This window comes from Rhipicephalus microplus, unplaced genomic scaffold (assembly GCF_043290135.1).
Source record: "Rhipicephalus microplus isolate Deutch F79 unplaced genomic scaffold, USDA_Rmic scaffold_286, whole genome shotgun sequence".
Lineage (NCBI taxonomy): Eukaryota > Metazoa > Arthropoda > Arachnida > Ixodida > Ixodidae > Rhipicephalus > Rhipicephalus microplus.
In genome coordinates, this window is record NW_027464857.1 from 48,424 (window position 1) to 73,174 (window position 24,751).

Here is a 24,751-nt window from a genome sequence, read left to right on the forward strand (position 1 = left end):
TCTGACGTTTGCAATGAAAGTTCAGTTGAAGTTAAGCGCTTGTGTTGTGAGGTCTGTGTAATAGTGGCTGCGCTTCCTAGCGAGATGGATCCTTACCAACTGGCCCGATACAATTGTTTATTTCGTCTCTCGGTAAAACTTCATCACCTCCTACGAGTGCACCCAAAAGTTGCGCCGGGGTCCAGCAGCCCAAGTCACCATGGCGTTACGCAAACAGAAGCCCTCAAAAACACCTTACAAGCGGCGGGCAAAAAGGTAAACACATAAATGAAATTGACACACCACAGGGTCGCAGCACGGCTGCTGCACACACACCGACTGAAGCTAGCCTACCTTTTCTCTGTCTACTCATAATGATACACACTTTTACCTTGAATTTGTCAAAGCTGAGCCATTTCTTCGTAATAACGACGCGCCGACGTTCCGTTCTTCCGCGCGCTAGACAACGGCAGCCACGTACGTACAAAACATGACAGCAAAAGAGGGTGCGGCCGGAGTACGTGGCCTGGAGTGGTCTCGTAGCCAAAGCAGACACGTTGGTGGTCCTGAGAAGGACCGTTTGTTGTTGCTTGCCTGTCGACCGAAGCGCAGGGAGCAGCCCAACTTAGGCGCGCTCACCGCGAATGCGCCGAGCCAGCTGGATGTCCTTTGGCATGATGGTGACGCGCTTAGCGTGGATGGCGCACAGGTTGGTGTCTTCGAAAAGACCAACGAGGTAGGCCTCGCTAGCTTCCTGTAGGGCCATCACGGCAGAACTCTGGAAACGGAGGTCCGTCTTGAAGTCCTGAGCGATTTCCCGCACCAGGCGCTGAAAGGGAAGCTTGCGGATCAGCAGTTCGGTCGACTTCTGGTATCGGCGAATTTCACGCAGGGCCACGGTTCCAGGCCTGTAACGGTGAGGTTTCTTCACCCCGCCTGTGGCAGGGGCACTCTTGCGAGCAGCCTTGGTAGCAAGCTGCTTACGCGGAGCCTTGCCTCCAGTACTCTTGCGCGCGGTTTGTTTAGTTCGGGCCATGCTGCGTGCGTCCGATCACCTCGACTGACGGAGCGAAACTGCGCTCCTGCCGGAGATCGGCAAAAGCGGCTTCGCCGCACGACCCATCTCTCTCCCTCCCATTGGCCGAAGCGTGAGAACCCGTCCGCGTGCGAGCGCGGAAGCGTACGCCAGGATGCTGGCTGGCGCTCATTTTCGGGCAACCGTGCAGTTCGCGGCTGCAAAGAGGTACACCGAAACGAAACCACTACCGCTGTACAATACAGCCTGCTGCGCATTTCTTTCGCCTTCCAGGCAACACATCAATCGACGCTGTAGCTCGTCGCTTCCCGAAGCGGCGCGACGGAGTGCGAGACGCCACCATTCACGCCAACAGCGCGCATCGCACTAGAGCGCCTCGCATCACCGAGGGCAAATGCGCACTGCCACGCCAAAAAAACTTGCTCCTTGCGTTGTCGCTTATTTGCGACCATTACGTAGATGGGCGAAGACGACGAGAGACCACCGGCAGTGTTGGTATATGCATACACGTCCGCGCAACGACAAGGAGTAAAACGCAACAAAACATTCTAACACAAACACCCCGTACATCCAACTGCCACTGAGCGCGCCTACTTGCTCAATCGCAGACAGTAACGGGACTCAATTTTATCTTCCTTTCCCTCTTAAGAATCACTCATACATACTTGCCAAACTACTAGGTGCGCTCAATGGCGGTTGGATGTACGGGGTGTTTGCGTTCGAATGTTTTGTTTCATTTTTACTCCTATTCCCTCGATATGTCGTCTCACTCTGGCTTCCCTCATGTCTCTTTCTCTACACTTTTATTCCCACCCTTTTAATCCCCCCTCACCCCCCATCCCTTGTGAGCTACCGCTGAGGTGTCGCATCCTGATGCAGACAGTTTCGGGGCTCACTTTCCTCTTCTTTTCCATCTTACACATCAGCAATCCCCCCCCCCCCCCCCCCAACCTCTAAGTGCTAAATATGTGGCACAAAAAGCAGGAAATGGACTCAATGAAAGGGTGAAAAATAATAATCATAATAGAAACGAAGATCAACACGCGCCTCAAAAAGCCCCATTCACTCCTCTTTCACATTTTCACGAGAAAATGAAGGTACACACATGGAGAACAATTTTTGTTATAGGTAGGCTTGCCTGAGCAGAACCACTGTCGTGCGCCTTGGTTACACATTCGACACGCCTCGTCCTGTGCGGAGGTGGGTGGGAAACCAAGGGTGCACTTGAAAATGCAATGCTCGTGGGTTGGTGTCGCCATCTGACGGCAGGCTCACGCGAGCGCGCCTTGCTTTCGAATTTCCCGCGCTCGAACCTCTCGCGTTTACATCATGGGCTAGTCCCCCCCCCCCCCCCCTCTCGCGTGGGCGGCGAAGCCAGCCTCCCTAGAGTGACCACCTCTGCCGGCGAAATGGAAACACTTGTTGCGTAGCTGTCCGTCCAAGTAAAGCTTTCACAACTGCAGTGTTCGCAGCACCAGTACAGTACATGAGTGCCACTTCTATCAAGTGCAGCTTCCCTCAGCACGCTGCATGGGCAGCGCTTATTGTGTACTTGCTTCTGACTTGCGCAGAAATTCTGTTTAAACATCCCCTTCCACTTTTCTTTCTTTTTTTTTTGTATTTTGCAGCTCGGCAGCGCCAGGTGTGAAAAAAAAAAACAAACAAAAATTATTAGGCGTGACAATGTACACAATGTGTTATTGAATGGGGCACTTCTGAGTGCACAGCGGGCGCGGTAAACACGACCAACCTGTCACAATCAATTTTTTCATTTGTAAGTACACATCCCTTCTTCGTCTGGGTGCCCCACGGTAGAACATAGTGCGTTTTTATTTATTTTGACACAACGTGACGCGATCGTGTAGTGGGCATTCCAAAGAAAAAAGCGAGTTCGTGCTTCCTGAGCATAGTCGTGTCTCCAAGAATGCAGTGACCAGGGTAGAACGCTGCGCTCGGCTTCTTCCTTCGCGCGATAAGGTAACTAGGCGACGTTCGCTTGACGGGCCCGTTTTAGCAGCTTGGCTTGCAGGAAGGAGAGGAAGAACTCGCAGATGCGGCGATTGATTCGTGCATGCAGACCCAGGAGAAAGACGACGACGCGAACGAAATGCGGTGAACGTGACAAGTACCCAGCGCGATCAAGCTACTACTACACGAGGTGCTGCTCACCTGAGCGATGACGCAATGATATTGCAAAGAGGGACGGACGGGTATGGCGAACCGCTGGGATCACACTGCCGAAGCATCAAGTGGGTAGCCCTGAAGAGGGCTGTTGTGTTCTCGTTGGCTGGCTGCAGGCGACGCCGCTGGCTTCTTAGCCTCCGAATCCGTACAGGGTGCGGCCCTGACGCTTGAGGGCGTACACGACGTCCATGGCTGTCACGGTCTTCCTTTTGGCGTGCTCGGTGTAAGTGACGGCATCGCGGATCACGTTCTCGAGGAACACCTTGAGAACGCCGCGAGTTTCCTCGTAGATGAGGCCAGAGATGCGCTTGACACCGCCACGGCGCGCCAGACGACGGATGGCCGGCTTGGTTATGCCCTGGATGTTGTCACGCAACACCTTTCGATGACGCTTGGCGCCACCCTTCCCCAGCCCTTTGCCACCTTTGCCACGGCCAGACATGACGGCTTCCGAAGTTTCTGCTTCTGCTTCGAAACGCGCCCGGAAAGCGAATGCTCGACACGATCGAGTCGCGGTGTCGGCGCCGGCCCGCGAGACTGAGGAGGAAGGCGAACGGCGCACGCCGGTTGGTCGGCGGCCAGCTCGTCTCTCTCTCCCTCTTTTCTTCGCGAGGAGCGCGTTGGCCGCGCAGGTTGCTGCACTGACTATTTTTCTGCACTACAAGATTGAATATACACGGCAAACATGCTTTCGTTTGTTTGTTTGTTTTTAATTCTTTTCTCGTTACTGTTGCTAAGTTTCTTGCCCATTCATTCACGCACCCTTCACTGCTGCAAAATGGCGTATCAGTCGTATCAGCTGCCCCAGCGGCAAGGAGACATCAAACCGAGTAAGCGACAATTCATGTACGCGTACGTACAAGCCCAGCGGATACAACGCGTTCGCTAAAAAACGTTTCATCGTGTCCACTGAACATGACACACGCAATATTTGTCAAAACTCACAGCTGCAACAGCTCACCTGTGTGCCGCACGTAAATAAACTGCACACTTAACACTTTGCGACTACTCGTCCCCGGCGTGTGCCCCCCCCCCTCTTTTTTTTTTTTCTTTTCTATGTTCTCGCTTTCTCTCTAATCACATCAATGCCTCATTTGCACGCACGAAACCCGTTTCACGGCGTCACTTTGACGCCATCCTTGTCGCCAAACCAAGGGACTAACACACGCGGTCCGGGCACGGCCTCATGGCCGGAAATTTCTAAACAAAGCGTGCTCGCGTTGTTGTGGACGCCGGCACGTGAAATTCGGCAAAGTAACAGCACCTTTGGCTGGCTACGCGTGTCTCAAATTTTACTGTGGCAGCTCCACTACATATCGCGATACGGCAGTTTCACCGAAGCCACGCAACGCGACCGCGCTCATTTCAGCATTCACGGGGACGGCAGAGAGTGAGAGCGCACCTCCTCTCGGGCGCGCCTCTCCTCCCGTAAACACGGACTGTCAAGCGGTCCGGTCGCAGCGAAGTTTCCCCATCTCCTTGCGGGGTGGTTCAACACCTGCCCGTTTCAAGTGCACGGTTGCACTGTGAGGAACCCTGCAAGGGTCACGCAATTACAGGCAAAACAGCCCTAACTCTAAAGCGCCTTACATAGGACGAGATTGGAGCGTAAAATGCACCACCCTTTATGCATTCTTTCTTCTTTACAGCGTTGGAAGAGTGTTCGTTCGCTGCATGTTTTACGCATGCGTACTTTCGCTTACATAATACCTTCGGAGGCTGACAACCTGTTAAGTAATCTATCAACGACTATCCGGACGGCATCAGCTGTGCAAAGAAGATTTGCAGTTGGCCTTCCAGAGCCGTCCAGAGCACACAAAGTAGGTCTACACATCGTGGCAACCAATATTTCGAAAAAAGTGAATTGCGTAGTATTATAAAGAATACAACTTTCAGAATGAGCAAAACTGCTTGGTTTGACCAAAGTACAAAGAGGTGCGATTTATACCACATCGATCCATTTATTGAATTAAAAATTACGCTGGCATTAGATAGAATATCGGAAACTCTAATTGACCGATTGAGGCTAGGCACGGCATACACAAAAACATTTGTTTTTTTTTTTTTCTTTGCACAGACACGGCAGAGCTGAAAGTCCCGAATGCGAATGCGGATTGATAGATGAAGACGTATGTCACCTTCTCGTAGACTGTCCACATCACGAGACGCCGTCTTAAGTCCGAACAGTTGGCATTAGACCGCAGACCGTTTAACATGAAGAAACTTCTGGGTCCGTGGCCTACTCGAGTTTTACAGTCGCACGCTTTAAAAGCATCAACACGTTCTTTACAAGACAGCGGGATTGCTGATAAGTATTAAGAAATAACGAACTTTCATTTGTAACAAATGTACTTATTATGTACAGTATCACGTGACTCTCATCATGTGTGTGTTGTGAAATGAATGACGTGTCGACAATTATGTACACACGAGCGAATGCATCTTTATACGGACCAGACGTGTGCTCTACTGTTTTGTGCTGGTGGACCGAATATTATCGAGGGACATTATATCAGAGACTTCATTCATTGACTTTCGAACATTTACTTACCATTGTGTTCTGATATGTGCGTATAAGTGTAAGTGTGTCTTTGCATATCTCTGCCCGAGTTTTCTACTTTCCATGCACTGCTTTGTACGTTTTGCTTCAAGATACGTGTTCAAGTTTAACTCAACGGCCAAGGAGTAGCCGGCGCCATAATGGTGCGCCGACATCTCCTTACATATCATATCAATAAGAAAAAAAGATGCGCGCCAATGCCCATCTATTGTATTCCCTTCTCACGTGCCCCAATACCAAACTGCGCGTGCCATTTCTGTGGTGCAAGTGTGTTTAAGTAGTCGCAGTTTCATCTTTCACAATCATGAGGGTTCCCATATTGAAAGTATTCCTTCCCCGAACTTGTGGCAGGGACGCACGATGCGAAATTACAAAATGATCGCGCTTGAAAGCTTCATACAAATGCACTGTCGACCCGCCGAACATAGTCAGTAATCTAAAACAAAGCGGAAATAAACGGTGCGTCCGCTCATTCATTTAAGGTAAGTTTCCCACCACATTCCGAATGGAACGTACCACTCATTTGTGCCTAGCACAGGCGCATTTGTTCTTTCGAAGAGAACACAGTGTTCCGCTACACCGTGTGATTATGTAAACGTCAAGCCGAGCAGTGTCGTTTGCTGGCCGGCCTGGCTATGTTTCTTTCGGCGACGCGCAAACGGAGCACTCGGTGCGAAAACGGGAAATGCCCATACCTCGTGTCGACCGCCTTTCTTTACTGGATTTCGTACTTCTTTGTGCACTATATAAATCACCTGCGTGGTACCCCTGTCATGCGTACGCACAGTTTTGTTTTTTCCTTCACTCGGGCTGTCGATACTTTGCTTTCGGACAATAATTAGCATGCAGTCCGCCGCCACGCTTTTCTGCTTCTACAGCTATTGTCACATGCGTCTATATATTTCTCCCCTATCTTTTCTTGCATCAATGCTTCCGCACATTTTTCACCGCGCCACGCACTTTAAGCTACATTCACTCCTCCTACAGTCTCGAAACGGGCCTGCCCTGCGCTCTCAAGAAATAAATGCCCCAATTTCGTAAACAAATGAATGGCGTGGCAGAGAAGGAACTCTGCGCTGTCTGATGAATGTGGCTGTACCCTTCACATCGGGCGGCAGCTATCACCACCTAGCCATAATGCTGACCTAACAAACAGCTACATTTATCTTGTTTTTTTTCTCTCTTTAAATAGTGAAGTATAGGACCGCGGTGCTTTGCAGTGAATGGTTTAGTTTTCACTCTTGCCTTGACTTTAGCCACCAATAAGATAACCACCTTCTAGTTAATTCTACCCGCCTAAAGTCTATTTTGCCCTCCCCCGTCTCTAAACCCCGGTGCTTTTGAAAAACTCTGCGCCATCATTCTAAACTATAAGGTGAAGCCCTTTACATAGCATTATCAAGTGTTCGGCAGTTTCCTTCTCTCCGCATGCACTGCATACCGTGTATACCCCTTCATATTTGGCCCGACATGTCGGAGTTGCTCGGGCAAGCGCTGACGCGAGTTTCCTATTCTATCATTTCCCAAGAGCTGAACACACTCGAGTTCATGTTACCTTTTTTTGAGAGAAGCGGCCACCTTCCCCCTGTTTTTTTTTTTTTTTTTTAATTACCACGCTCCTGGTTTTGTTTTCCCTCCATTACCGTACTTGTGGCACTTTTCTCCGCGCACTCGGTCTTCTCTAATTTACCTGTTCAACCTCCCCGAGCACACACGTCGAGCGCGGCACACCAACGCTCCTGCTAGCGGTGTTCAACAGAGAGAAGAGGATGGATTCGGAGCCGAATCTCTCAGCACAACCCCTATGCCGACGCAGACAATTTGGGTGGCTCTGAGAAGAGCCGTTGATTTGTCGTTGCTCGCTGTGGCCCACGACGCACGCCTACTTGGAGCTGGTGTACTTGGTGACGGCTTTTGTACCCTCGGACACCGCGTGCTTGGCCAGCTCTCCGGGCAGCAGCAGGCGCACCGCGGTCTGGATCTCCCGGCTCGTGATGGTCGAGCGCTTGTTGTAGTGAGCAAGGCGTGACGACTCGGCGGCGATACGCTCGAAGATGTCGTTCACGAAGCTGTTCATGATGGACATGGCCTTGCTGGAGACACCAGTGTCGGGGTGCACCTGCTTCAGCACCTTATAGATGTAGATGGAGAAGCTCTCCTTCCTGCGGCGCTTCTTCTTCTTCTTGTCCGTGGCGCGCACATTCTTCTGCGCCTTGCCGGCCTTCTTGACGGCTTTGCCAGACGGTTGGGGAGGCATGATTTCACACAACACGCACGCGAGACCAGAGTCGAATGCGCGTGTCCCCCCGTCTCGCCGCGCTTAAATATGAGCGAGGGGTGTTGACGAGATCAGCACAACGCGCGCGCCCCATTGGTTCGCACGGCTTCTCTCTCTCACACTCTCATCCGTTCCCCGCGAGCGGCGGCGCGCGATGGTGGCAACGGAAACCATTCGAGCACGGCTCTCATCTCAGAAGGCAGCAGCTTTCTCAAAGTTTTAAAGCAGGCGGGCTTCAGTTCAAAGTTCATCAGCATGGTCAGGGCTCTCTACTTTCGTCCTAGTTCTGCTGTTGTCATACAAGATCGCGTCTCGGAGTCGTTCGGTGTGTGCCGTGGAGTCCGACAGGGTGACCCACTGTCGCCCGCTCTCTACGTGCTCGCATTCGAGCCGCTCTTGCAGAGGCTTTCTAAAGACACCAGCATAGGTAGATTTCCCCTTCCGCCAGGTTCCCCCCCGGTGGCAATGTTTGCCTATGCAGATGACCTCTCTATCGTCGTCCCGGACGAGGCAACTGTTTGCACCGTCTTGGACGTTATGGAGGGGTACTGCTCGGCGAGCGGTGCCAGAATAAATAAGTCAAAGAGCGCAGTCATGTATCTGAACTGTGCTCCCTCCAGTCCACGTCCTGTACATGGACTCCCCATAAAGAAACGCCTACGTATATTAGGTTTCCATTTCGAGCCAGATGGCCTGACTACCGAAAACTGGCGGTTAGCAAGGCAAAAGCTTACTGATAGGATTGAGGAACTCGGTGCCTTGTCTTGTCCGCTTACAGCCAGGGCCACGATAATTCAATCACTGTTGTTCAGTTTCCTCACGTACATAGGTTCGGTTATGCCAGTTAAACCCCACACCAAAGTTATCTTGGAAAAGAAAGTTTTCAAATTCTTTTGGGGTCGTGCCGCTCCTTTTGTGGCGCGCCCCGTGTTGAAGTTGCGCAGGGACGAAGGAGGATTAGGTATTCCCGACCTTAGCGTTGTGACCACGGCATTACATGTTAAATGGACACGGGTAGCTCTTGAGTCAGATATGCTCCTTACTAGAAGCTTTGCGTCTTATTTCCTGAGTACCAGGCTGAGGTTGTTCTCGCCTGGGGCATTTTCGAATTCCGTGCCTCGGGCGGGAACGCCTTCTGCCTTCTATGCAGGGGCCGCTTCTACTTTGGCCCGTCTCCAAGAGGTCGACCCCGAGATAGATTTAGATTCAATCGAACTCCGCGAGTTAGTCGATAGACTCGCTCCGGAGTTACCCGAATGCTACAGAGAACACGACCTGTCCGAATACAGTCCTAACTGGCGGTTAATTACTGCCAGTTTCCTGGACGCCAAGCGCGCTACATTCATGTATCGCCTGGCCAGAGATCGCCTGCCTCTAAGCTTCAGGCCTTTCACAAGAATTGCTCAACGAGGAGTGTGCCCTTTTTGTGGCACTAAGGAGGACCTGGTTCACGTGTTCTCTCAGTGCGCACTACCAGCTGCCCTCCATCGAAGGATAGCTAGCTTGTTTGGCCACCCAGGTGTTCCTTTCAACACCGTTCGTTTTCTTCAACCCCTGTCGCGACAAGCGGCTAAGCAATACGTGCTTCTGCTTGTTGAGTGCTCGTACCAAGTGTGGGTTGCACGGTGCTGTGCCGTCTTTGATGGCAAGCGACCCGGGCTTCTCGAAGTGCTTGCAAAAGTACGGAAGGAGGTCTGGTTCGTTCTCCACCGAGAGTGGCAGCGCCTTGGTGCAAAGAAGTTCTACGAGACGTGGCACCGTCCGGCAGTGATTTTCAGTGAGGCAGGAGGGCAGATAACCATCAACTTTTAATGATGGCTTTCTCTAAGGCTCCACGACTAGGCCTAGTGAGCCAGTCGCCCCCGAGTTTGGTCTGTATGGTCTCTCACCCGAGTTTTGCATGTGCTAAGGTGATCCTGTCACCTTGTCGGGCTTTACCCGCAAGGTCCGTGTTGGCCCCTTCTGTAGGCTCGGCTACTTTACTCGTCGAGGCGGAAGGTGGTTCCCTTCTTCGAGAAGGACTAAGCCGGCTTTCAGCCGTGCCGGTTTCCGTGGGTACGTTTGGTTTGTGTGCAGCAGCACTGGCCTCTGCACCAAATAGTAGTCCCGTAGACCCCACAGGGCGGATTGTGTCTCACTGCGCCCTTGTGGTGAGGAGACGGGCCATGACCGCAAAACGCCTCGCGCTGAGCGATAGCCCATCCGCACTGTGGGGGTGTTGTCGCAGGGTCTCAGCCGCGCGACAGTGTGAGGGCACGGGCACTTTGGTTGTGGTGACTGAAGTTACCGCGACCGAAGGCAGCACCGCTGCCACTTTTTTGGGTACGTCCGCTTTGCGTGTGGTGGCGAGAGCTACCGTGCCGAAGGGTAGCCCCTATGTCAAGTCTCGCTGGGCCCTAGTGGTCAGGAGACGGGCCATGACCGCAGCGCGCCCCATGCGCCGCGATAGCCCACCCTGCCAGGGTACGTTCACTTTGCGCGTTGCGACTGAAGTTGCTCCGCCGGAGGGTAGTCCCTTTGTCGGGCCTCCCTGGCTTGTATGCCGGGAGGCAGGCCGCGTCTGTTGGGCGCCTGGCGCCGAACGGTGGCCCCCTTGCCAGGGCATGGCCGTCTGCCCGAAACAAATCTTCCCCCCACACAGCCCTGGGGGGAGGGAGAGCCGGGACAGACGTAGGATGATGATGGGTTGATGAGTTAAGTGTGACTCTGGGACAAAGCGTTTCGGCGCCGCGTCTCCTTCCTATCTGACAACGGCTCTCTTGTTTTCGGCAACCGGCGTCGTACCAAGCGAAAAGCAACACCATGTCCGGACGTGGCAAGGGCGGCAAGGCGAAAGGCAAGAGCAAGACCCGTTCTAGCCGCGCGGGGCTTCAGTTCCCCGTGGGCCGTATTCACCGCCTCCTACGCAAGGGAAACTACGCCGAGCGCGTCGGAGCTGGCGCTCCGGTCTACCTGGCTGCCGTACTCGAGTACCTGGCCGCCGAGGTGCTCGAGCTGGCGGGCAACGCCGCTCGTGACAACAAGAAGACCCGGATCATCCCCCGTCACTTGCAGCTCGCCATCCGCAACGACGAGGAGCTGAACAAACTGCTTTCCGGCGTCACCATCGCGCAGGGCGGTGTGTTGCCCAACATTCAAGCCGTGCTTCTTCCAAAGAAGACGGAGAAGAAGGCGTAAGCGAGCACCCCTTCCGCGCGCTCGCCGCATTCCCCAAACGGTCCTTCTAAGGACCACCCAAACAGGTGACGCGGCCGTGTTTCGCTTCGCAGTCACGATGGCTCTGTTCGTACCCTCAAGCGTGTTTGTTTTTCTATACTTTATATATATTTCCTCGCGACATCAGTTAGCCACAAGTGCGCGACGCCAAATGCTGCAAAGAGACAACCAAATCACGCAGCTCGGCACCGAAAAAGACAGAAAAGAGCATGTAAGCGTTGTCATTTCTCATTAAAAAAAAAAAAAAAAAAGCTCCACACGTAACCGTCTATCCTTACGATGACACCTGAACGGGTCAGCACAGGGACAGAGTAAATTTAATACCTTTGAATAGAAAAACAAACGTAAGGTAAAAAAAAAAAAGAGAGAGAGAGAGAGAGAACCCGCCGTTAGCGCATTCCATTTGGTGCTTCTAACACAATTTATTTCGTCTATCTTGCTAGGCAGCGCAGCCACTATTACACAGAACACACAACACAAGCGCTTAACTTCAACTAAACGTTTATTGCAAAAAAAAAAAAAAAAATTGTCCAGAATATGGCACAAAAACTTGTTCAGCTTCAAAAGAAATGAAAGGAAATGACACGCGATGATTTCGAGTGTGTTAGTGCACTCTCTATCGCGCTCACGCGGAAAGAACTGTTTTTTGGATGGGGTGATAGAGAATAACAGACAGTAATGTGCGGGACTGGCACGTGTGCTTTTTGTTGTCTACCTTTTACTATTCTTTTTCTCTGTTCACCCCCTTTATAAACTCTGACGTTTGCAATGAAAGTTCAGTTGAAGTTAAGCGCTTGTGTTGTGAGGTCTGTGTAATAGTGGCTGCGCTTCCTAGCGAGATGGATCCTTACCAACTGGCCCGATACAATTGTTTATTTCGTCTCTCGGTAAAACTTCATCACCTCCTACGAGTGCACCCAAAAGTTGCGCCGGGGTCCAGCAGCCCAAGTCACCATGGCGTTACGCAAACAGAAGCCCTCAAAAACACCTTACAAGCGGCGGGCAAAAAGGTAAACACATAAATGAAATTGACACACCACAGGGTCGCAGCACGGCTGCTGCACACACACCGACTGAAGCTAGCCTACCTTTTCTCTGTCTACTCATAATGATACACACTTTTACCTTGAATTTGTCAAAGCTGAGCCATTTCTTCGTAATAACGACGCGCCGACGTTCCGTTCTTCCGCGCGCTAGACAACGGCAGCCACGTACGTACAAAACATGACAGCAAAAGAGGGTGCGGCCGGAGTACGTGGCCTGGAGTGGTCTCGTAGCCAAAGCAGACACGTTGGTGGTCCTGAGAAGGACCGTTTGTTGTTGCTTGCCTGTCGACCGAAGCGCAGGGAGCAGCCCAACTTAGGCGCGCTCACCGCGAATGCGCCGAGCCAGCTGGATGTCCTTTGGCATGATGGTGACGCGCTTAGCGTGGATGGCGCACAGGTTGGTGTCTTCGAAAAGACCAACGAGGTAGGCCTCGCTAGCTTCCTGTAGGGCCATCACGGCAGAACTCTGGAAACGGAGGTCCGTCTTGAAGTCCTGAGCGATTTCCCGCACCAGGCGCTGAAAGGGAAGCTTGCGGATCAGCAGTTCGGTCGACTTCTGGTATCGGCGAATTTCACGCAGGGCCACGGTTCCAGGCCTGTAACGGTGAGGTTTCTTCACCCCGCCTGTGGCAGGGGCACTCTTGCGAGCAGCCTTGGTAGCAAGCTGCTTACGCGGAGCCTTGCCTCCAGTACTCTTGCGCGCGGTTTGTTTAGTTCGGGCCATGCTGCGTGCGTCCGATCACCTCGACTGACGGAGCGAAACTGCGCTCCTGCCGGAGATCGGCAAAAGCGGCTTCGCCGCACGACCCATCTCTCTCCCTCCCATTGGCCGAAGCGTGAGAACCCGTCCGCGTGCGAGCGCGGAAGCGTACGCCAGGATGCTGGCTGGCGCTCATTTTCGGGCAACCGTGCAGTTCGCGGCTGCAAAGAGGTACACCGAAACGAAACCACTACCGCTGTACAATACAGCCTGCTGCGCATTTCTTTCGCCTTCCAGGCAACACATCAATCGACGCTGTAGCTCGTCGCTTCCCGAAGCGGCGCGACGGAGTGCGAGACGCCACCATTCACGCCAACAGCGCGCATCGCACTAGAGCGCCTCGCATCACCGAGGGCAAATGCGCACTGCCACGCCAAAAAAACTTGCTCCTTGCGTTGTCGCTTATTTGCGACCATTACGTAGATGGGCGAAGACGACGAGAGACCACCGGCAGTGTTGGTATATGCATACACGTCCGCGCAACGACAAGGAGTAAAACGCAACAAAACATTCTAACACAAACACCCCGTACATCCAACTGCCACTGAGCGCGCCTACTTGCTCAATCGCAGACAGTAACGGGACTCAATTTTATCTTCCTTTCCCTCTTAAGAATCACTCATACATACTTGCCAAACTACTAGGTGCGCTCAATGGCGGTTGGATGTACGGGGTGTTTGCGTTCGAATGTTTTGTTTCATTTTTACTCCTATTCCCTCGATATGTCGTCTCACTCTGGCTTCCCTCATGTCTCTTTCTCTACACTTTTATTCCCACCCTTTTAATCCCCCCTCACCCCCCATCCCTTGTGAGCTACCGCTGAGGTGTCGCATCCTGATGCAGACAGTTTCGGGGCTCACTTTCCTCTTCTTTTCCATCTTACACATCAGCAATCCCCCCCCCCCCCCCCCAACCTCTAAGTGCTAAATATGTGGCACAAAAAGCAGGAAATGGACTCAATGAAAGGGTGAAAAATAATAATCATAATAGAAACGAAGATCAACACGCGCCTCAAAAAGCCCCATTCACTCCTCTTTCACATTTTCACGAGAAAATGAAGGTACACACATGGAGAACAATTTTTGTTATAGGTAGGCTTGCCTGAGCAGAACCACTGTCGTGCGCCTTGGTTACACATTCGACACGCCTCGTCCTGTGCGGAGGTGGGTGGGAAACCAAGGGTGCACTTGAAAATGCAATGCTCGTGGGTTGGTGTCGCCATCTGACGGCAGGCTCACGCGAGCGCGCCTTGCTTTCGAATTTCCCGCGCTCGAACCTCTCGCGTTTACATCATGGGCTAGTCCCCCCCCCCCCCCCCTCTCGCGTGGGCGGCGAAGCCAGCCTCCCTAGAGTGACCACCTCTGCCGGCGAAATGGAAACACTTGTTGCGTAGCTGTCCGTCCAAGTAAAGCTTTCACAACTGCAGTGTTCGCAGCACCAGTACAGTACATGAGTGCCACTTCTATCAAGTGCAGCTTCCCTCAGCACGCTGCATGGGCAGCGCTTATTGTGTACTTGCTTCTGACTTGCGCAGAAATTCTGTTTAAACATCCCCTTCCACTTTTCTTTCTTTTTTTTTTGTATTTTGCAGCTCGGCAGCGCCAGGTGTGAAAAAAAAAAACAAACAAAAATTATTAGGCGTGACAATGTACACAATGTGTTATTGAATGGGGCACTTCTGAGTGCACAGCGGGCGCGGTAAACACGACCAACCTGTCACAATCAATTTTTTCATTTGTAAGTACACATCCCTTCTTCGTCTGGGTGCCCCACGGTAGAACATAGTGCGTTTTTATTTATTTTGACACAACGTGACGCGATCGTGTAGTGGGCATTCCAAAGAAAAAAGCGAGTTCGTGCTTCCTGAGCATAGTCGTGTCTCCAAGAATGCAGTGACCAGGGTAGAACGCTGCGCTCGGCTTCTTCCTTCGCGCGATAAGGTAACTAGGCGACGTTCGCTTGACGGGCCCGTTTTAGCAGCTTGGCTTGCAGGAAGGAGAGGAAGAACTCGCAGATGCGGCGATTGATTCGTGCATGCAGACCCAGGAGAAAGACGACGACGCGAACGAAATGCGGTGAACGTGACAAGTACCCAGCGCGATCAAGCTACTACTACACGAGGTGCTGCTCACCTGAGCGATGACGCAATGATATTGCAAAGAGGGACGGACGGGTATGGCGAACCGCTGGGATCACACTGCCGAAGCATCAAGTGGGTAGCCCTGAAGAGGGCTGTTGTGTTCTCGTTGGCTGGCTGCAGGCGACGCCGCTGGCTTCTTAGCCTCCGAATCCGTACAGGGTGCGGCCCTGACGCTTGAGGGCGTACACGACGTCCATGGCTGTCACGGTCTTCCTTTTGGCGTGCTCGGTGTAAGTGACGGCATCGCGGATCACGTTCTCGAGGAACACCTTGAGAACGCCGCGAGTTTCCTCGTAGATGAGGCCAGAGATGCGCTTGACACCGCCACGGCGCGCCAGACGACGGATGGCCGGCTTGGTTATGCCCTGGATGTTGTCACGCAACACCTTTCGATGACGCTTGGCGCCACCCTTCCCCAGCCCTTTGCCACCTTTGCCACGGCCAGACATGACGGCTTCCGAAGTTTCTGCTTCTGCTTCGAAACGCGCCCGGAAAGCGAATGCTCGACACGATCGAGTCGCGGTGTCGGCGCCGGCCCGCGAGACTGAGGAGGAAGGCGAACGGCGCACGCCGGTTGGTCGGCGGCCAGCTCGTCTCTCTCTCCCTCTTTTCTTCGCGAGGAGCGCGTTGGCCGCGCAGGTTGCTGCACTGACTATTTTCTGCACTACAAGATTGAATATACACGGCAAACATGCTTTCGTTTGTTTGTTTGTTTTTAATTCTTTTCTCGTTACTGTTGCTAAGTTTCTTGCCCATTCATTCACGCACCCTTCACTGCTGCAAAATGGCGTATCAGTCGTATCAGCTGCCCCAGCGGCAAGGAGACATCAAACCGAGTAAGCGACAATTCATGTACGCGTACGTACAAGCCCAGCGGATACAACGCGTTCGCTAAAAAACGTTTCATCGTGTCCACTGAACATGACACACGCAATATTTGTCAAAACTCACAGCTGCAACAGCTCACCTGTGTGCCGCACGTAAATAAACTGCACACTTAACACTTTGCGACTACTCGTCCCCGGCGTGTGCCCCCCCCCCCTCTTTTTTTTTTTTCTTTTCTATGTTCTCGCTTTCTCTCTAATCACATCAATGCCTCATTTGCACGCACGAAACCCGTTTCACGGCGTCACTTTGACGCCATCCTTGTCGCCAAACCAAGGGACTAACACACGCGGTCCGGGCACGGCCTCATGGCCGGAAATTTCTAAACAAAGCGTGCTCGCGTTGTTGTGGACGCCGGCACGTGAAATTCGGCAAAGTAACAGCACCTTTGGCTGGCTACGCGTGTCTCAAATTTTACTGTGGCAGCTCCACTACATATCGCGATACGGCAGTTTCACCGAAGCCACGCAACGCGACCGCGCTCATTTCAGCATTCACGGGGACGGCAGAGAGTGAGAGCGCACCTCCTCTCGGGCGCGCCTCTCCTCCCGTAAACACGGACTGTCAAGCGGTCCGGTCGCAGCGAAGTTTCCCCATCTCCTTGCGGGGTGGTTCAACACCTGCCCGTTTCAAGTGCACGGTTGCACTGTGAGGAACCCTGCAAGGGTCACGCAATTACAGGCAAAACAGCCCTAACTCTAAAGCGCCTTACATAGGACGAGATTGGAGCGTAAAATGCACCACCCTTTATGCATTCTTTCTTCTTTACAGCGTTGGAAGAGTGTTCGTTCGCTGCATGTTTTACGCATGCGTACTTTCGCTTACATAATACCTTCGGAGGCTGACAACCTGTTAAGTAATCTATCAACGACTATCCGGACGGCATCAGCTGTGCAAAGAAGATTTGCAGTTGGCCTTCCAGAGCCGTCCAGAGCACACAAAGTAGGTCTACACATCGTGGCAACCAATATTTCGAAAAAAGTGAATTGCGTAGTATTATAAAGAATACAACTTTCAGAATGAGCAAAACTGCTTGGTTTGACCAAAGTACAAAGAGGTGCGATTTATACCACATCGATCCATTTATTGAATTAAAAATTACGCTGGCATTAGATAGAATATCGGAAACTCTAATTGACCGATTGAGGCTAGGCACGGCATACACAAAAACATTTGTTTTTTTTTTTTCTTTGCACAGACACGGCAGAGCTGAAAGTCCCGAATGCGAATGCGGATTGATAGATGAAGACGTATGTCACCTTCTCGTAGACTGTCCACATCACGAGACGCCGTCTTAAGTCCGAACAGTTGGCATTAGACCGCAGACCGTTTAACATGAAGAAACTTCTGGGTCCGTGGCCTACTCGAGTTTTACAGTCGCACGCTTTAAAAGCATCAACACGTTCTTTACAAGACAGCGGGATTGCTGATAAGTATTAAGAAATAACGAACTTTCATTTGTAACAAATGTACTTATTATGTACAGTATCACGTGACTCTCATCATGTGTGTGTTGTGAAATGAATGACGTGTCGACAATTATGTACACACGAGCGAATGCATCTTTATACGGACCAGACGTGTGCTCTACTGTTTTGTGCTGGTGGACCGAATATTATCGAGGGACATTATATCAGAGACTTCATTCATTGACTTTCGAACATTTACTTACCATTGTGTTCTGATATGTGCGTATAAGTGTAAGTGTGTCTTTGCATATCTCTGCCCGAGTTTTCTACTTTCCATGCACTGCTTTGTACGTTTTGCTTCAAGATACGTGTTCAAGTTTAACTCAACGGCCAAGGAGTAGCCGGCGCCATAATGGTGCGCCGACATCTCCTTACATATCATATCAATAAGAAAAAAAGATGCGCGCCAATGCCCATCTATTGTATTCCCTTCTCACGTGCCCCAATACCAAACTGCGCGTGCCATTTCTGTGGTGCAAGTGTGTTTAAGTAGTCGCAGTTTCATCTTTCACAATCATGAGGGTTCCCATATTGAAAGTATTCCTTCCCCGAACTTGTGGCAGGGACGCACGATGCGAAATTACAAAATGATCGCGCTTGAAAGCTTCATACAAATGCACTGTCGACCCGCCGAACATAGTCAGTAATCTAAAACAAAGCGGAAATAAACGGTGCGTCCGCTCATTCATTTAAGGTAAGTTTCCCACCACATTCCGAATGGAACGTACCACTCATTTGTGCCTAGCACAGGCGCATTTGTTCTTTCGAAGAGAACACAGTGTTCCGCTACACCGTGTGATTATGTAAACGTCAAGCCGAGCAGTGTCGTTTGCTGGCCGGCCTGGCTATGTTTCTTTCGGCGACGCGCAAACGGAGCACTCGGTGCGAAAACGGGAAATGCCCATACCTCGTGTCGACCGCCTTTCTTTACTGGATTTCGTACTTCTTTGTGCACTATATAAATCACCTGCGTGGTACCCCTGTCATGCGTACGCACAGTTTTGTTTTTTCCTTCACTCGGGCTGTCGATACTTTGCTTTCGGACAATAATTAGCATGCAGTCCGCCGCCACGCTTTTCTGCTTCTACAGCTATTGTCACATGCGTCTATATATTTCTCCCCTATCTTTTCTTGCATCAATGCTTCCGCACATTTTTCACCGCGCCACGCACTTTAAGCTACATTCACTCCTCCTACAGTCTCGAAACGGGCCTGCCCTGCGCTCTCAAGAAATAAATGCCCCAATTTCGTAAACAAATGAATGGCGTGGCAGAGAAGGAACTCTGCGCTGTCTGATGAATGTGGCTGTACCCTTCACATCGGGCGGCAGCTATCACCACCTAGCCATAATGCTGACCTAACAAACAGCTACATTTATCTTGTTTTTTTTCTCTCTTTAAATAGTGAAGTATAGGACCGCGGTGCTTTGCAGTGAATGGTTTAGTTTTCACTCTTGCCTTGACTTTAGCCACCAATAAGATAACCACCTTCTAGTTAATTCTACCCGCCTAAAGTCTATTTTGCCCTCCCCCGTCTCTAAACCCCGGTGCTTTTGAAAAACTCTGCGCCATCATTCTAAACTATAAGGTGAAGCCCTTTACATAGCATTATCAAGTGTTCGGCAGTTTCCTTCTCTCCGCATGCACTGCATACCGTGTATACCCCTTCATATTTGGCCCGACATGTCGGAGTTGCTCGGGCAAGCGCTGACGCGAGTTTCCTATTCTATCATTTCCCAAGAGCTGAACACACTCGAGTTCATGTTACCTTTTTTTGAGAGAAGCGGCCACCTTCCCCCTGTTTTTTTTTTTTTTTTTTAATTACCACGCTCCTGGTTTTGTTTTCCCTCCATTACCGTACTTGTGGCACTTTTCTCCGCGCACTCGGTCTTCTCTAATTTACCTGTTCAACCTCCCCGAGCACACACGTCGAGCGCGGCACACCAACGCTCCTGCTAGCGGTGTTCAACAGAGAGAAGAGGATGGATTCGGAGCCGAATCTCTCAGCACAACCCCTATGCCGACGCAGACAATTTGGGTGGCTCTGAGAAGAGCCGTTGATTTGTCGTTGCTCGCTGTGGCCCACGACGCACGCCTACTTGGAGCTGGTGTACTTGGTGACGGCTTTTGTACCCTCGGACACCGCGTGCTTGGCCAGCTCTCCGGGCAGCAGCAGGCGCACCGCGGTCTGGATCTCCCGGCTCGTGATGGTCGAGCGCTTGTTGTAGTGAGCAAGGCGTGACGACTCGGCGGCGATACGCTCGAAGATGTCGTTCACGAAGCTGTTCATGATGGACATGGCCTTGCTGGAGACACCAGTGTCGGGGTGCACCTGCTTCAGCACCTTATAGATGTAGATGGAGAAGCTCTCCTTCCTGCGGCGCTTCTTCTTCTTCTTGTCCGTGGCGCGCACATTCTTCTGCGCCTTGCCGGCCTTCTTGACGGCTTTGCCAGACGGTTGGGGAGGCATGATTTCACACAACACGCACGCGAGACCAGAGTCGAATGCGCGTGTCCCCCCCGTCTCGCCGCGCTTAAATATGAGCGAGGGGTGTTGACGAGATCAGCACAACGCGCGCGCCCCATTGGTTCGCACGGCTTCTCTCTCTCACACTCTCATCCGTTCCCCGCGAGCGGCGGCGCGCGATGGTGGCAACGGAAACCATTCGAGGGATTCGCTCGCAGGATTTCAAGCTGGACGGTTGTGCCCTCGCGATCTCCGACTTCAGCGTAGCTCCCGCCGACTGGTTCGCCCTCCGCGGTCTCCTGACGCCGTGTAGCTCTCGCATTGTGGCACCCCGCCCTTGGACTTCTTCGACCGGATCCCCACTTTCCTATCTCCTTCTTTTTCCTCTCGTTGGCTGTCTTCTTCTGCTTCTACTTTCCTTCTATTCTTTTTTATCCCTCCTTCCCCCCACCCCTATAAGGCACTGCGCCGTGTCGCCTGAAGGCAGACAGAAATTAGGTGCCTTTTTCCTCTTCATTCTAATCACTACCACCACCAAACCATTCGAGCACGGCTCTCATCTCAGAAGGCAGCAGCTTTCTTGTTTTCGGCAACCGGCGTCGTACCAAGCGAAAAGCAACACCATGTCCGGACGTGGCAAGGGCGGCAAGGCGAAAGGCAAGAGCAAGACCCGTTCTTGCCGCGCGGGGCTTCAGTTCCCCGTGGGCCGTATTCACCGCCTCCTACGCAAGGGAAACTACGCCGAGCGCGTCGGAGCTGGCGCTCCGGTCTACCTGGCTGCCGTACTCGAGTACCTGGCCGCCGAGGTGCTCGAGCTGGCGGGCAACGCCGCTCGTGACAACAAGAAGACCCGGATCATCCCCCGTCACTTGCAGCTCGCCATCCGCAACGACGAGGAGCTGAACAAACTGCTTTCCGGCGTCACCATCGCGCAGGGCGGTGTGTTGCCCAACATTCAAGCCGTGCTTCTTCCAAAGAAGACGGAGAAGAAGGCGTAAGCGAGCACCCCTTCCGCGCGCTCGCCGCATTCCCCAAACGGTCCTTCTAAGGACCACCCAAACAGGTGACGCGGCCGTGTTTCGCTTCGCAGTCACGATGGCTCTGTTCGTACCCTCAAGCGTGTTTGTTTTTCTATACTTTATATATATTTCCTCGCGACATCAGTTAGCCACAAGTGCGCGACGCCAAATGCTGCAAAGAGACAACCAAATCACGCAGCTCGGCACCGAAAAAGACAGAAAAGAGCATGTAAGCGTTGTCATTTCTCATTAAAAAAAAAAAAAAAAAAGCTCCACACGTAACCGTCTATCCTTACGATGACACCTGAACGGGTCAGCACAGGGACAGAGTAAATTTAATACCTTTGAATAGAAAAACAAACGTAAGGTAAAAAAAAAAGAGAGAGAGAGAGAGAGAACCCGCCGTTAGCGCATTCCATTTGGTGCTTCTAACACAATTTATTTCGTCTATCTTGCTAGGCAGCGCAGCCACTATTACACAGAACACACAACACAAGCGCTTAACTTCAACTAAACGTTTATTGCAAAAAAAAAAAAAAAAAATTGTCCAGAATATGGCACAAAAACTTGTTCAGCTTCAAAAGAAATGAAAGGAAATGACACGCGATGATTTCGAGTGTGTTAGTGCACTCTCTATCGCGCTCACGCGGAAAGAACTGTTTTTTGGATGGGGTGATAGAGAATAACAGACAGTAATGTGCGGGACTGGCACGTGTGCTTTTTGTTGTCTACCTTTTACTATTCTTTTTCTCTGTTCACCCCCTTTATAAACTCTGACGTTTGCAATGAAAGTTCAGTTGAAGTTAAGCGCTTGTGTTGTGAGGTCTGTGTAATAGTGGCTGCGCTTCCTAGCGAGATGGATCCTTACCAACTGGCCCGATACAATTGTTTATTTCGTCTCTCGGTAAAACTTCATCACCTCCTACGAGTGCACCCAAAAGTTGCGCCGGGGTCCAGCAGCCCAAGTCACCATGGCGTTACGCAAACAGAAGCCCTCAAAAACACCTTACAAGCGGCGGGCAAAAAGGTAAACACATAAATGAAATTGACACACCACAGGGTCGCAGCACGGCTGCTGCACACACACCGACTGAAGCTAGCCTACCTTTTCTCTGTCTACTCATAATGATACACACTTTTACCTTGAATTTGTCAAAGCTGAGCCATTTCTTCGTAATAACGACGCGCCGACGTTCCGTTCTTCCGCGCGCTAGACAACGGCAGCCACGTACGTACAAAACATGACAGCAAAAGAGGGTGCGGCCGGAGTACGTGGCCTGGAGTGGTCTCGTAGCCAAAGCAGACACGTTGGTGGTCCTGAGAAGGACCGTTTGTTGTTGCTTGCCTGTCGACCGAAGCGCAGGGAGCAGCCCAACTTAGGCGCGCTCACCGCGAATGCGCCGAGCCAGCTGGATGTCCTTTGGCATGATGGTGACGCGCTTAGCGTGGATGGCGCACAGGTTGGTGTCTTCGAAAAGACCAACGAGGTAGGCCTCGCTAGCTTCCTGTAGGGCCATCACGGCAGAACTCTGGAAACGGAGGTCCGTCTTGAAGTCCTGAGCGATTTCCCGCACCAGGCGCTGAAAGGGAAGCTTGCGGATCAGCAGTTCGGTCGACTTCTGGTATCGGCGAATTTCACGCAGGGCCACGGTTCCAGGCCTGTAACGGTGAGGTTTCTTCACCCCGCCTGTGGCAGGGGCACTCTTGCGAGCAGCCTTGGTAGCAAGCTGCTTACGCGGAGCCTTGCCTCCAGTACTCTTGCGCGCGGTTTGTTTAGTTCGGGCCATGCTGCGTGCGTCCGATCACCTCGACTGACGGAGCGAAACTGCGCTCCTGCCGGAGATCAGCAAAAGCGGCTTCGCCGCACGACCCATCTCTCTCCCTCCCATTGGCCGAAGCGTGAGAACCCGTCCGCGTGCGAGCGCGGAAGCGTACGCCAGGATGCTGGCTGGCGCTCATTTTCGGGCAACCGTGCAGTTCGCGGCTGCAAAGAGGTACACCGAAACGAAACCACTACCGCTGTACAATACAGCCTGCTGCGCATTTCTTTCGCCTTCCAGGCAACACATCAATCGACGCTGTAGCTCGTCGCTTCCCGAAGCGGCGCGACGGAGTGCGAGACGCCACCATTCACGCCAACAGCGCGCATCGCACTAGAGCGCCTCGCATCACCGAGGGCAAATGCGCACTGCCACGCCAAAAAAACTTGCTCCTTGCGTTGTCGCTTATTTGCGACCATTACGTAGATGGGCGAAGACGACGAGAGACCACCGGCAGTGTTGGTATATGCATACACGTCCGCGCAACGACAAGGAGTAAAACGCAACAAAACATTCTAACACAAACACCCCGTACATCCAACTGCCACTGAGCGCGCCTACTTGCTCAATCGCAGACAGTAACGGGACTCAATTTTATCTTCCTTTCCCTCTTAAGAATCACTCATACATACTTGCCAAACTACTAGGTGCGCTCAATGGCGGTTGGATGTACGGGGTGTTTGCGTTCGAATGTTTTGTTTCATTTTTACTCCTATTCCCTCGATATGTCGTCTCACTCTGGCTTCCCTCATGTCTCTTTCTCTACACTTTTATTCCCACCCTTTTAATCCCCCCTCACCCCCCATCCCTTGTGAGCTACCGCTGAGGTGTCGCATCCTGATGCAGACAGTTTCGGGGCTCACTTTCCTCTTCTTTTCCATCTTACACATCAGCAATCCCCCCCCCCCCCAACCTCTAAGTGCTAAATATGTGGCACAAAAAGCAGGAAATGGACTCAATGAAAGGGTGAAAAATAATAATCATAATAGAAACGAAGATCAACACGCGCCTCAAAAAGCCCCATTCACTCCTCTTTCACATTTTCACGAGAAAATGAAGGTACACACATGGAGAACAATTTTTGTTATAGGTAGGCTTTGCCTGAGCAGAACCACTGTCGTGCGCCTTGGTTACACATTCGACACGCCTCGTCCTGTGCGGAGGTGGGTGGGAAACCAAGGGTGCACTTGAAAATGCAATGCTCGTGGGTTGGTGTCGCCATCTGACGGCAGGCTCACGCGAGCGCGCCTTGCTTTCGAATTTCCCGCGCTCGAACCTCTCGCGTTTACATCATGGGCTAGTCCCCCCCCCCCCTCTCGCGTGGGCGGCGAAGCCAGCCTCCCTAGAGTGACCACCTCTGCCGGCGAAATGGAAACACTTGTTGCGTAGCTGTCCGTCCAAGTAAAGCTTTCACAACTGCAGTGTTCGCAGCACCAGTACAGTACATGAGTGCCACTTCTATCAAGTGCAGCTTCCCTCAGCACGCTGCATGGGCAGCGCTTATTGTGTACTTGCTTCTGACTTGCGCAGAAATTCTGTTTAAACATCCCCTTCCACTTTTCTTTCTTTTTTTTTTGTATTTTGCAGCTCGGCAGCGCCAGGTGTGAAAAAAAAAAACAAACAAAAATTATTAGGCGTGACAATGTACACAATGTGTTATTGAATGGGGCACTTCTGAGTGCACAGCGGGCGCGGTAAACACGACCAACCTGTCACAATCAATTTTTTCATTTGTAAGTACACATCCCTTCTTCGTCTGGGTGCCCCACGGTAGAACATAGTGCGTTTTTATTTATTTTGACACAACGTGACGCGATCGTGTAGTGGGCATTCCAAAGAAAAAAGCGAGTTCGTGCTTCCTGAGCATAGTCGTGTCTCCAAGAATGCAGTGAC

At 51.9% G+C, this 24,751-nt stretch overlaps 1 protein-coding gene across 1 annotated transcript; it reads left to right on the forward strand.

The window, feature by feature from the left end:
- The first annotated feature begins 8,254 nt into the window (after positions 1-8,254).
- Positions 8,255-11,214, forward strand: LOC142793153 (histone H2A-like). The gene has a single exon (XM_075885751.1). It carries the CDS (start codon positions 10,840-10,842, stop codon positions 11,212-11,214), a length of 375 nt encoding a protein of 124 aa, XP_075741866.1. The 5' UTR covers positions 8,255-10,839.
- The last annotated feature ends 13,537 nt before the right edge of the window (positions 11,215-24,751 follow it).

Coding starts and splice junctions, on each gene's coding strand:
- LOC142793153 (XM_075885751.1), top strand. CDS start 10,840: ATGTCCGGACGTGGCAAGGGCGGCAAGGCGAAAGGCAAGAGCAAGACC.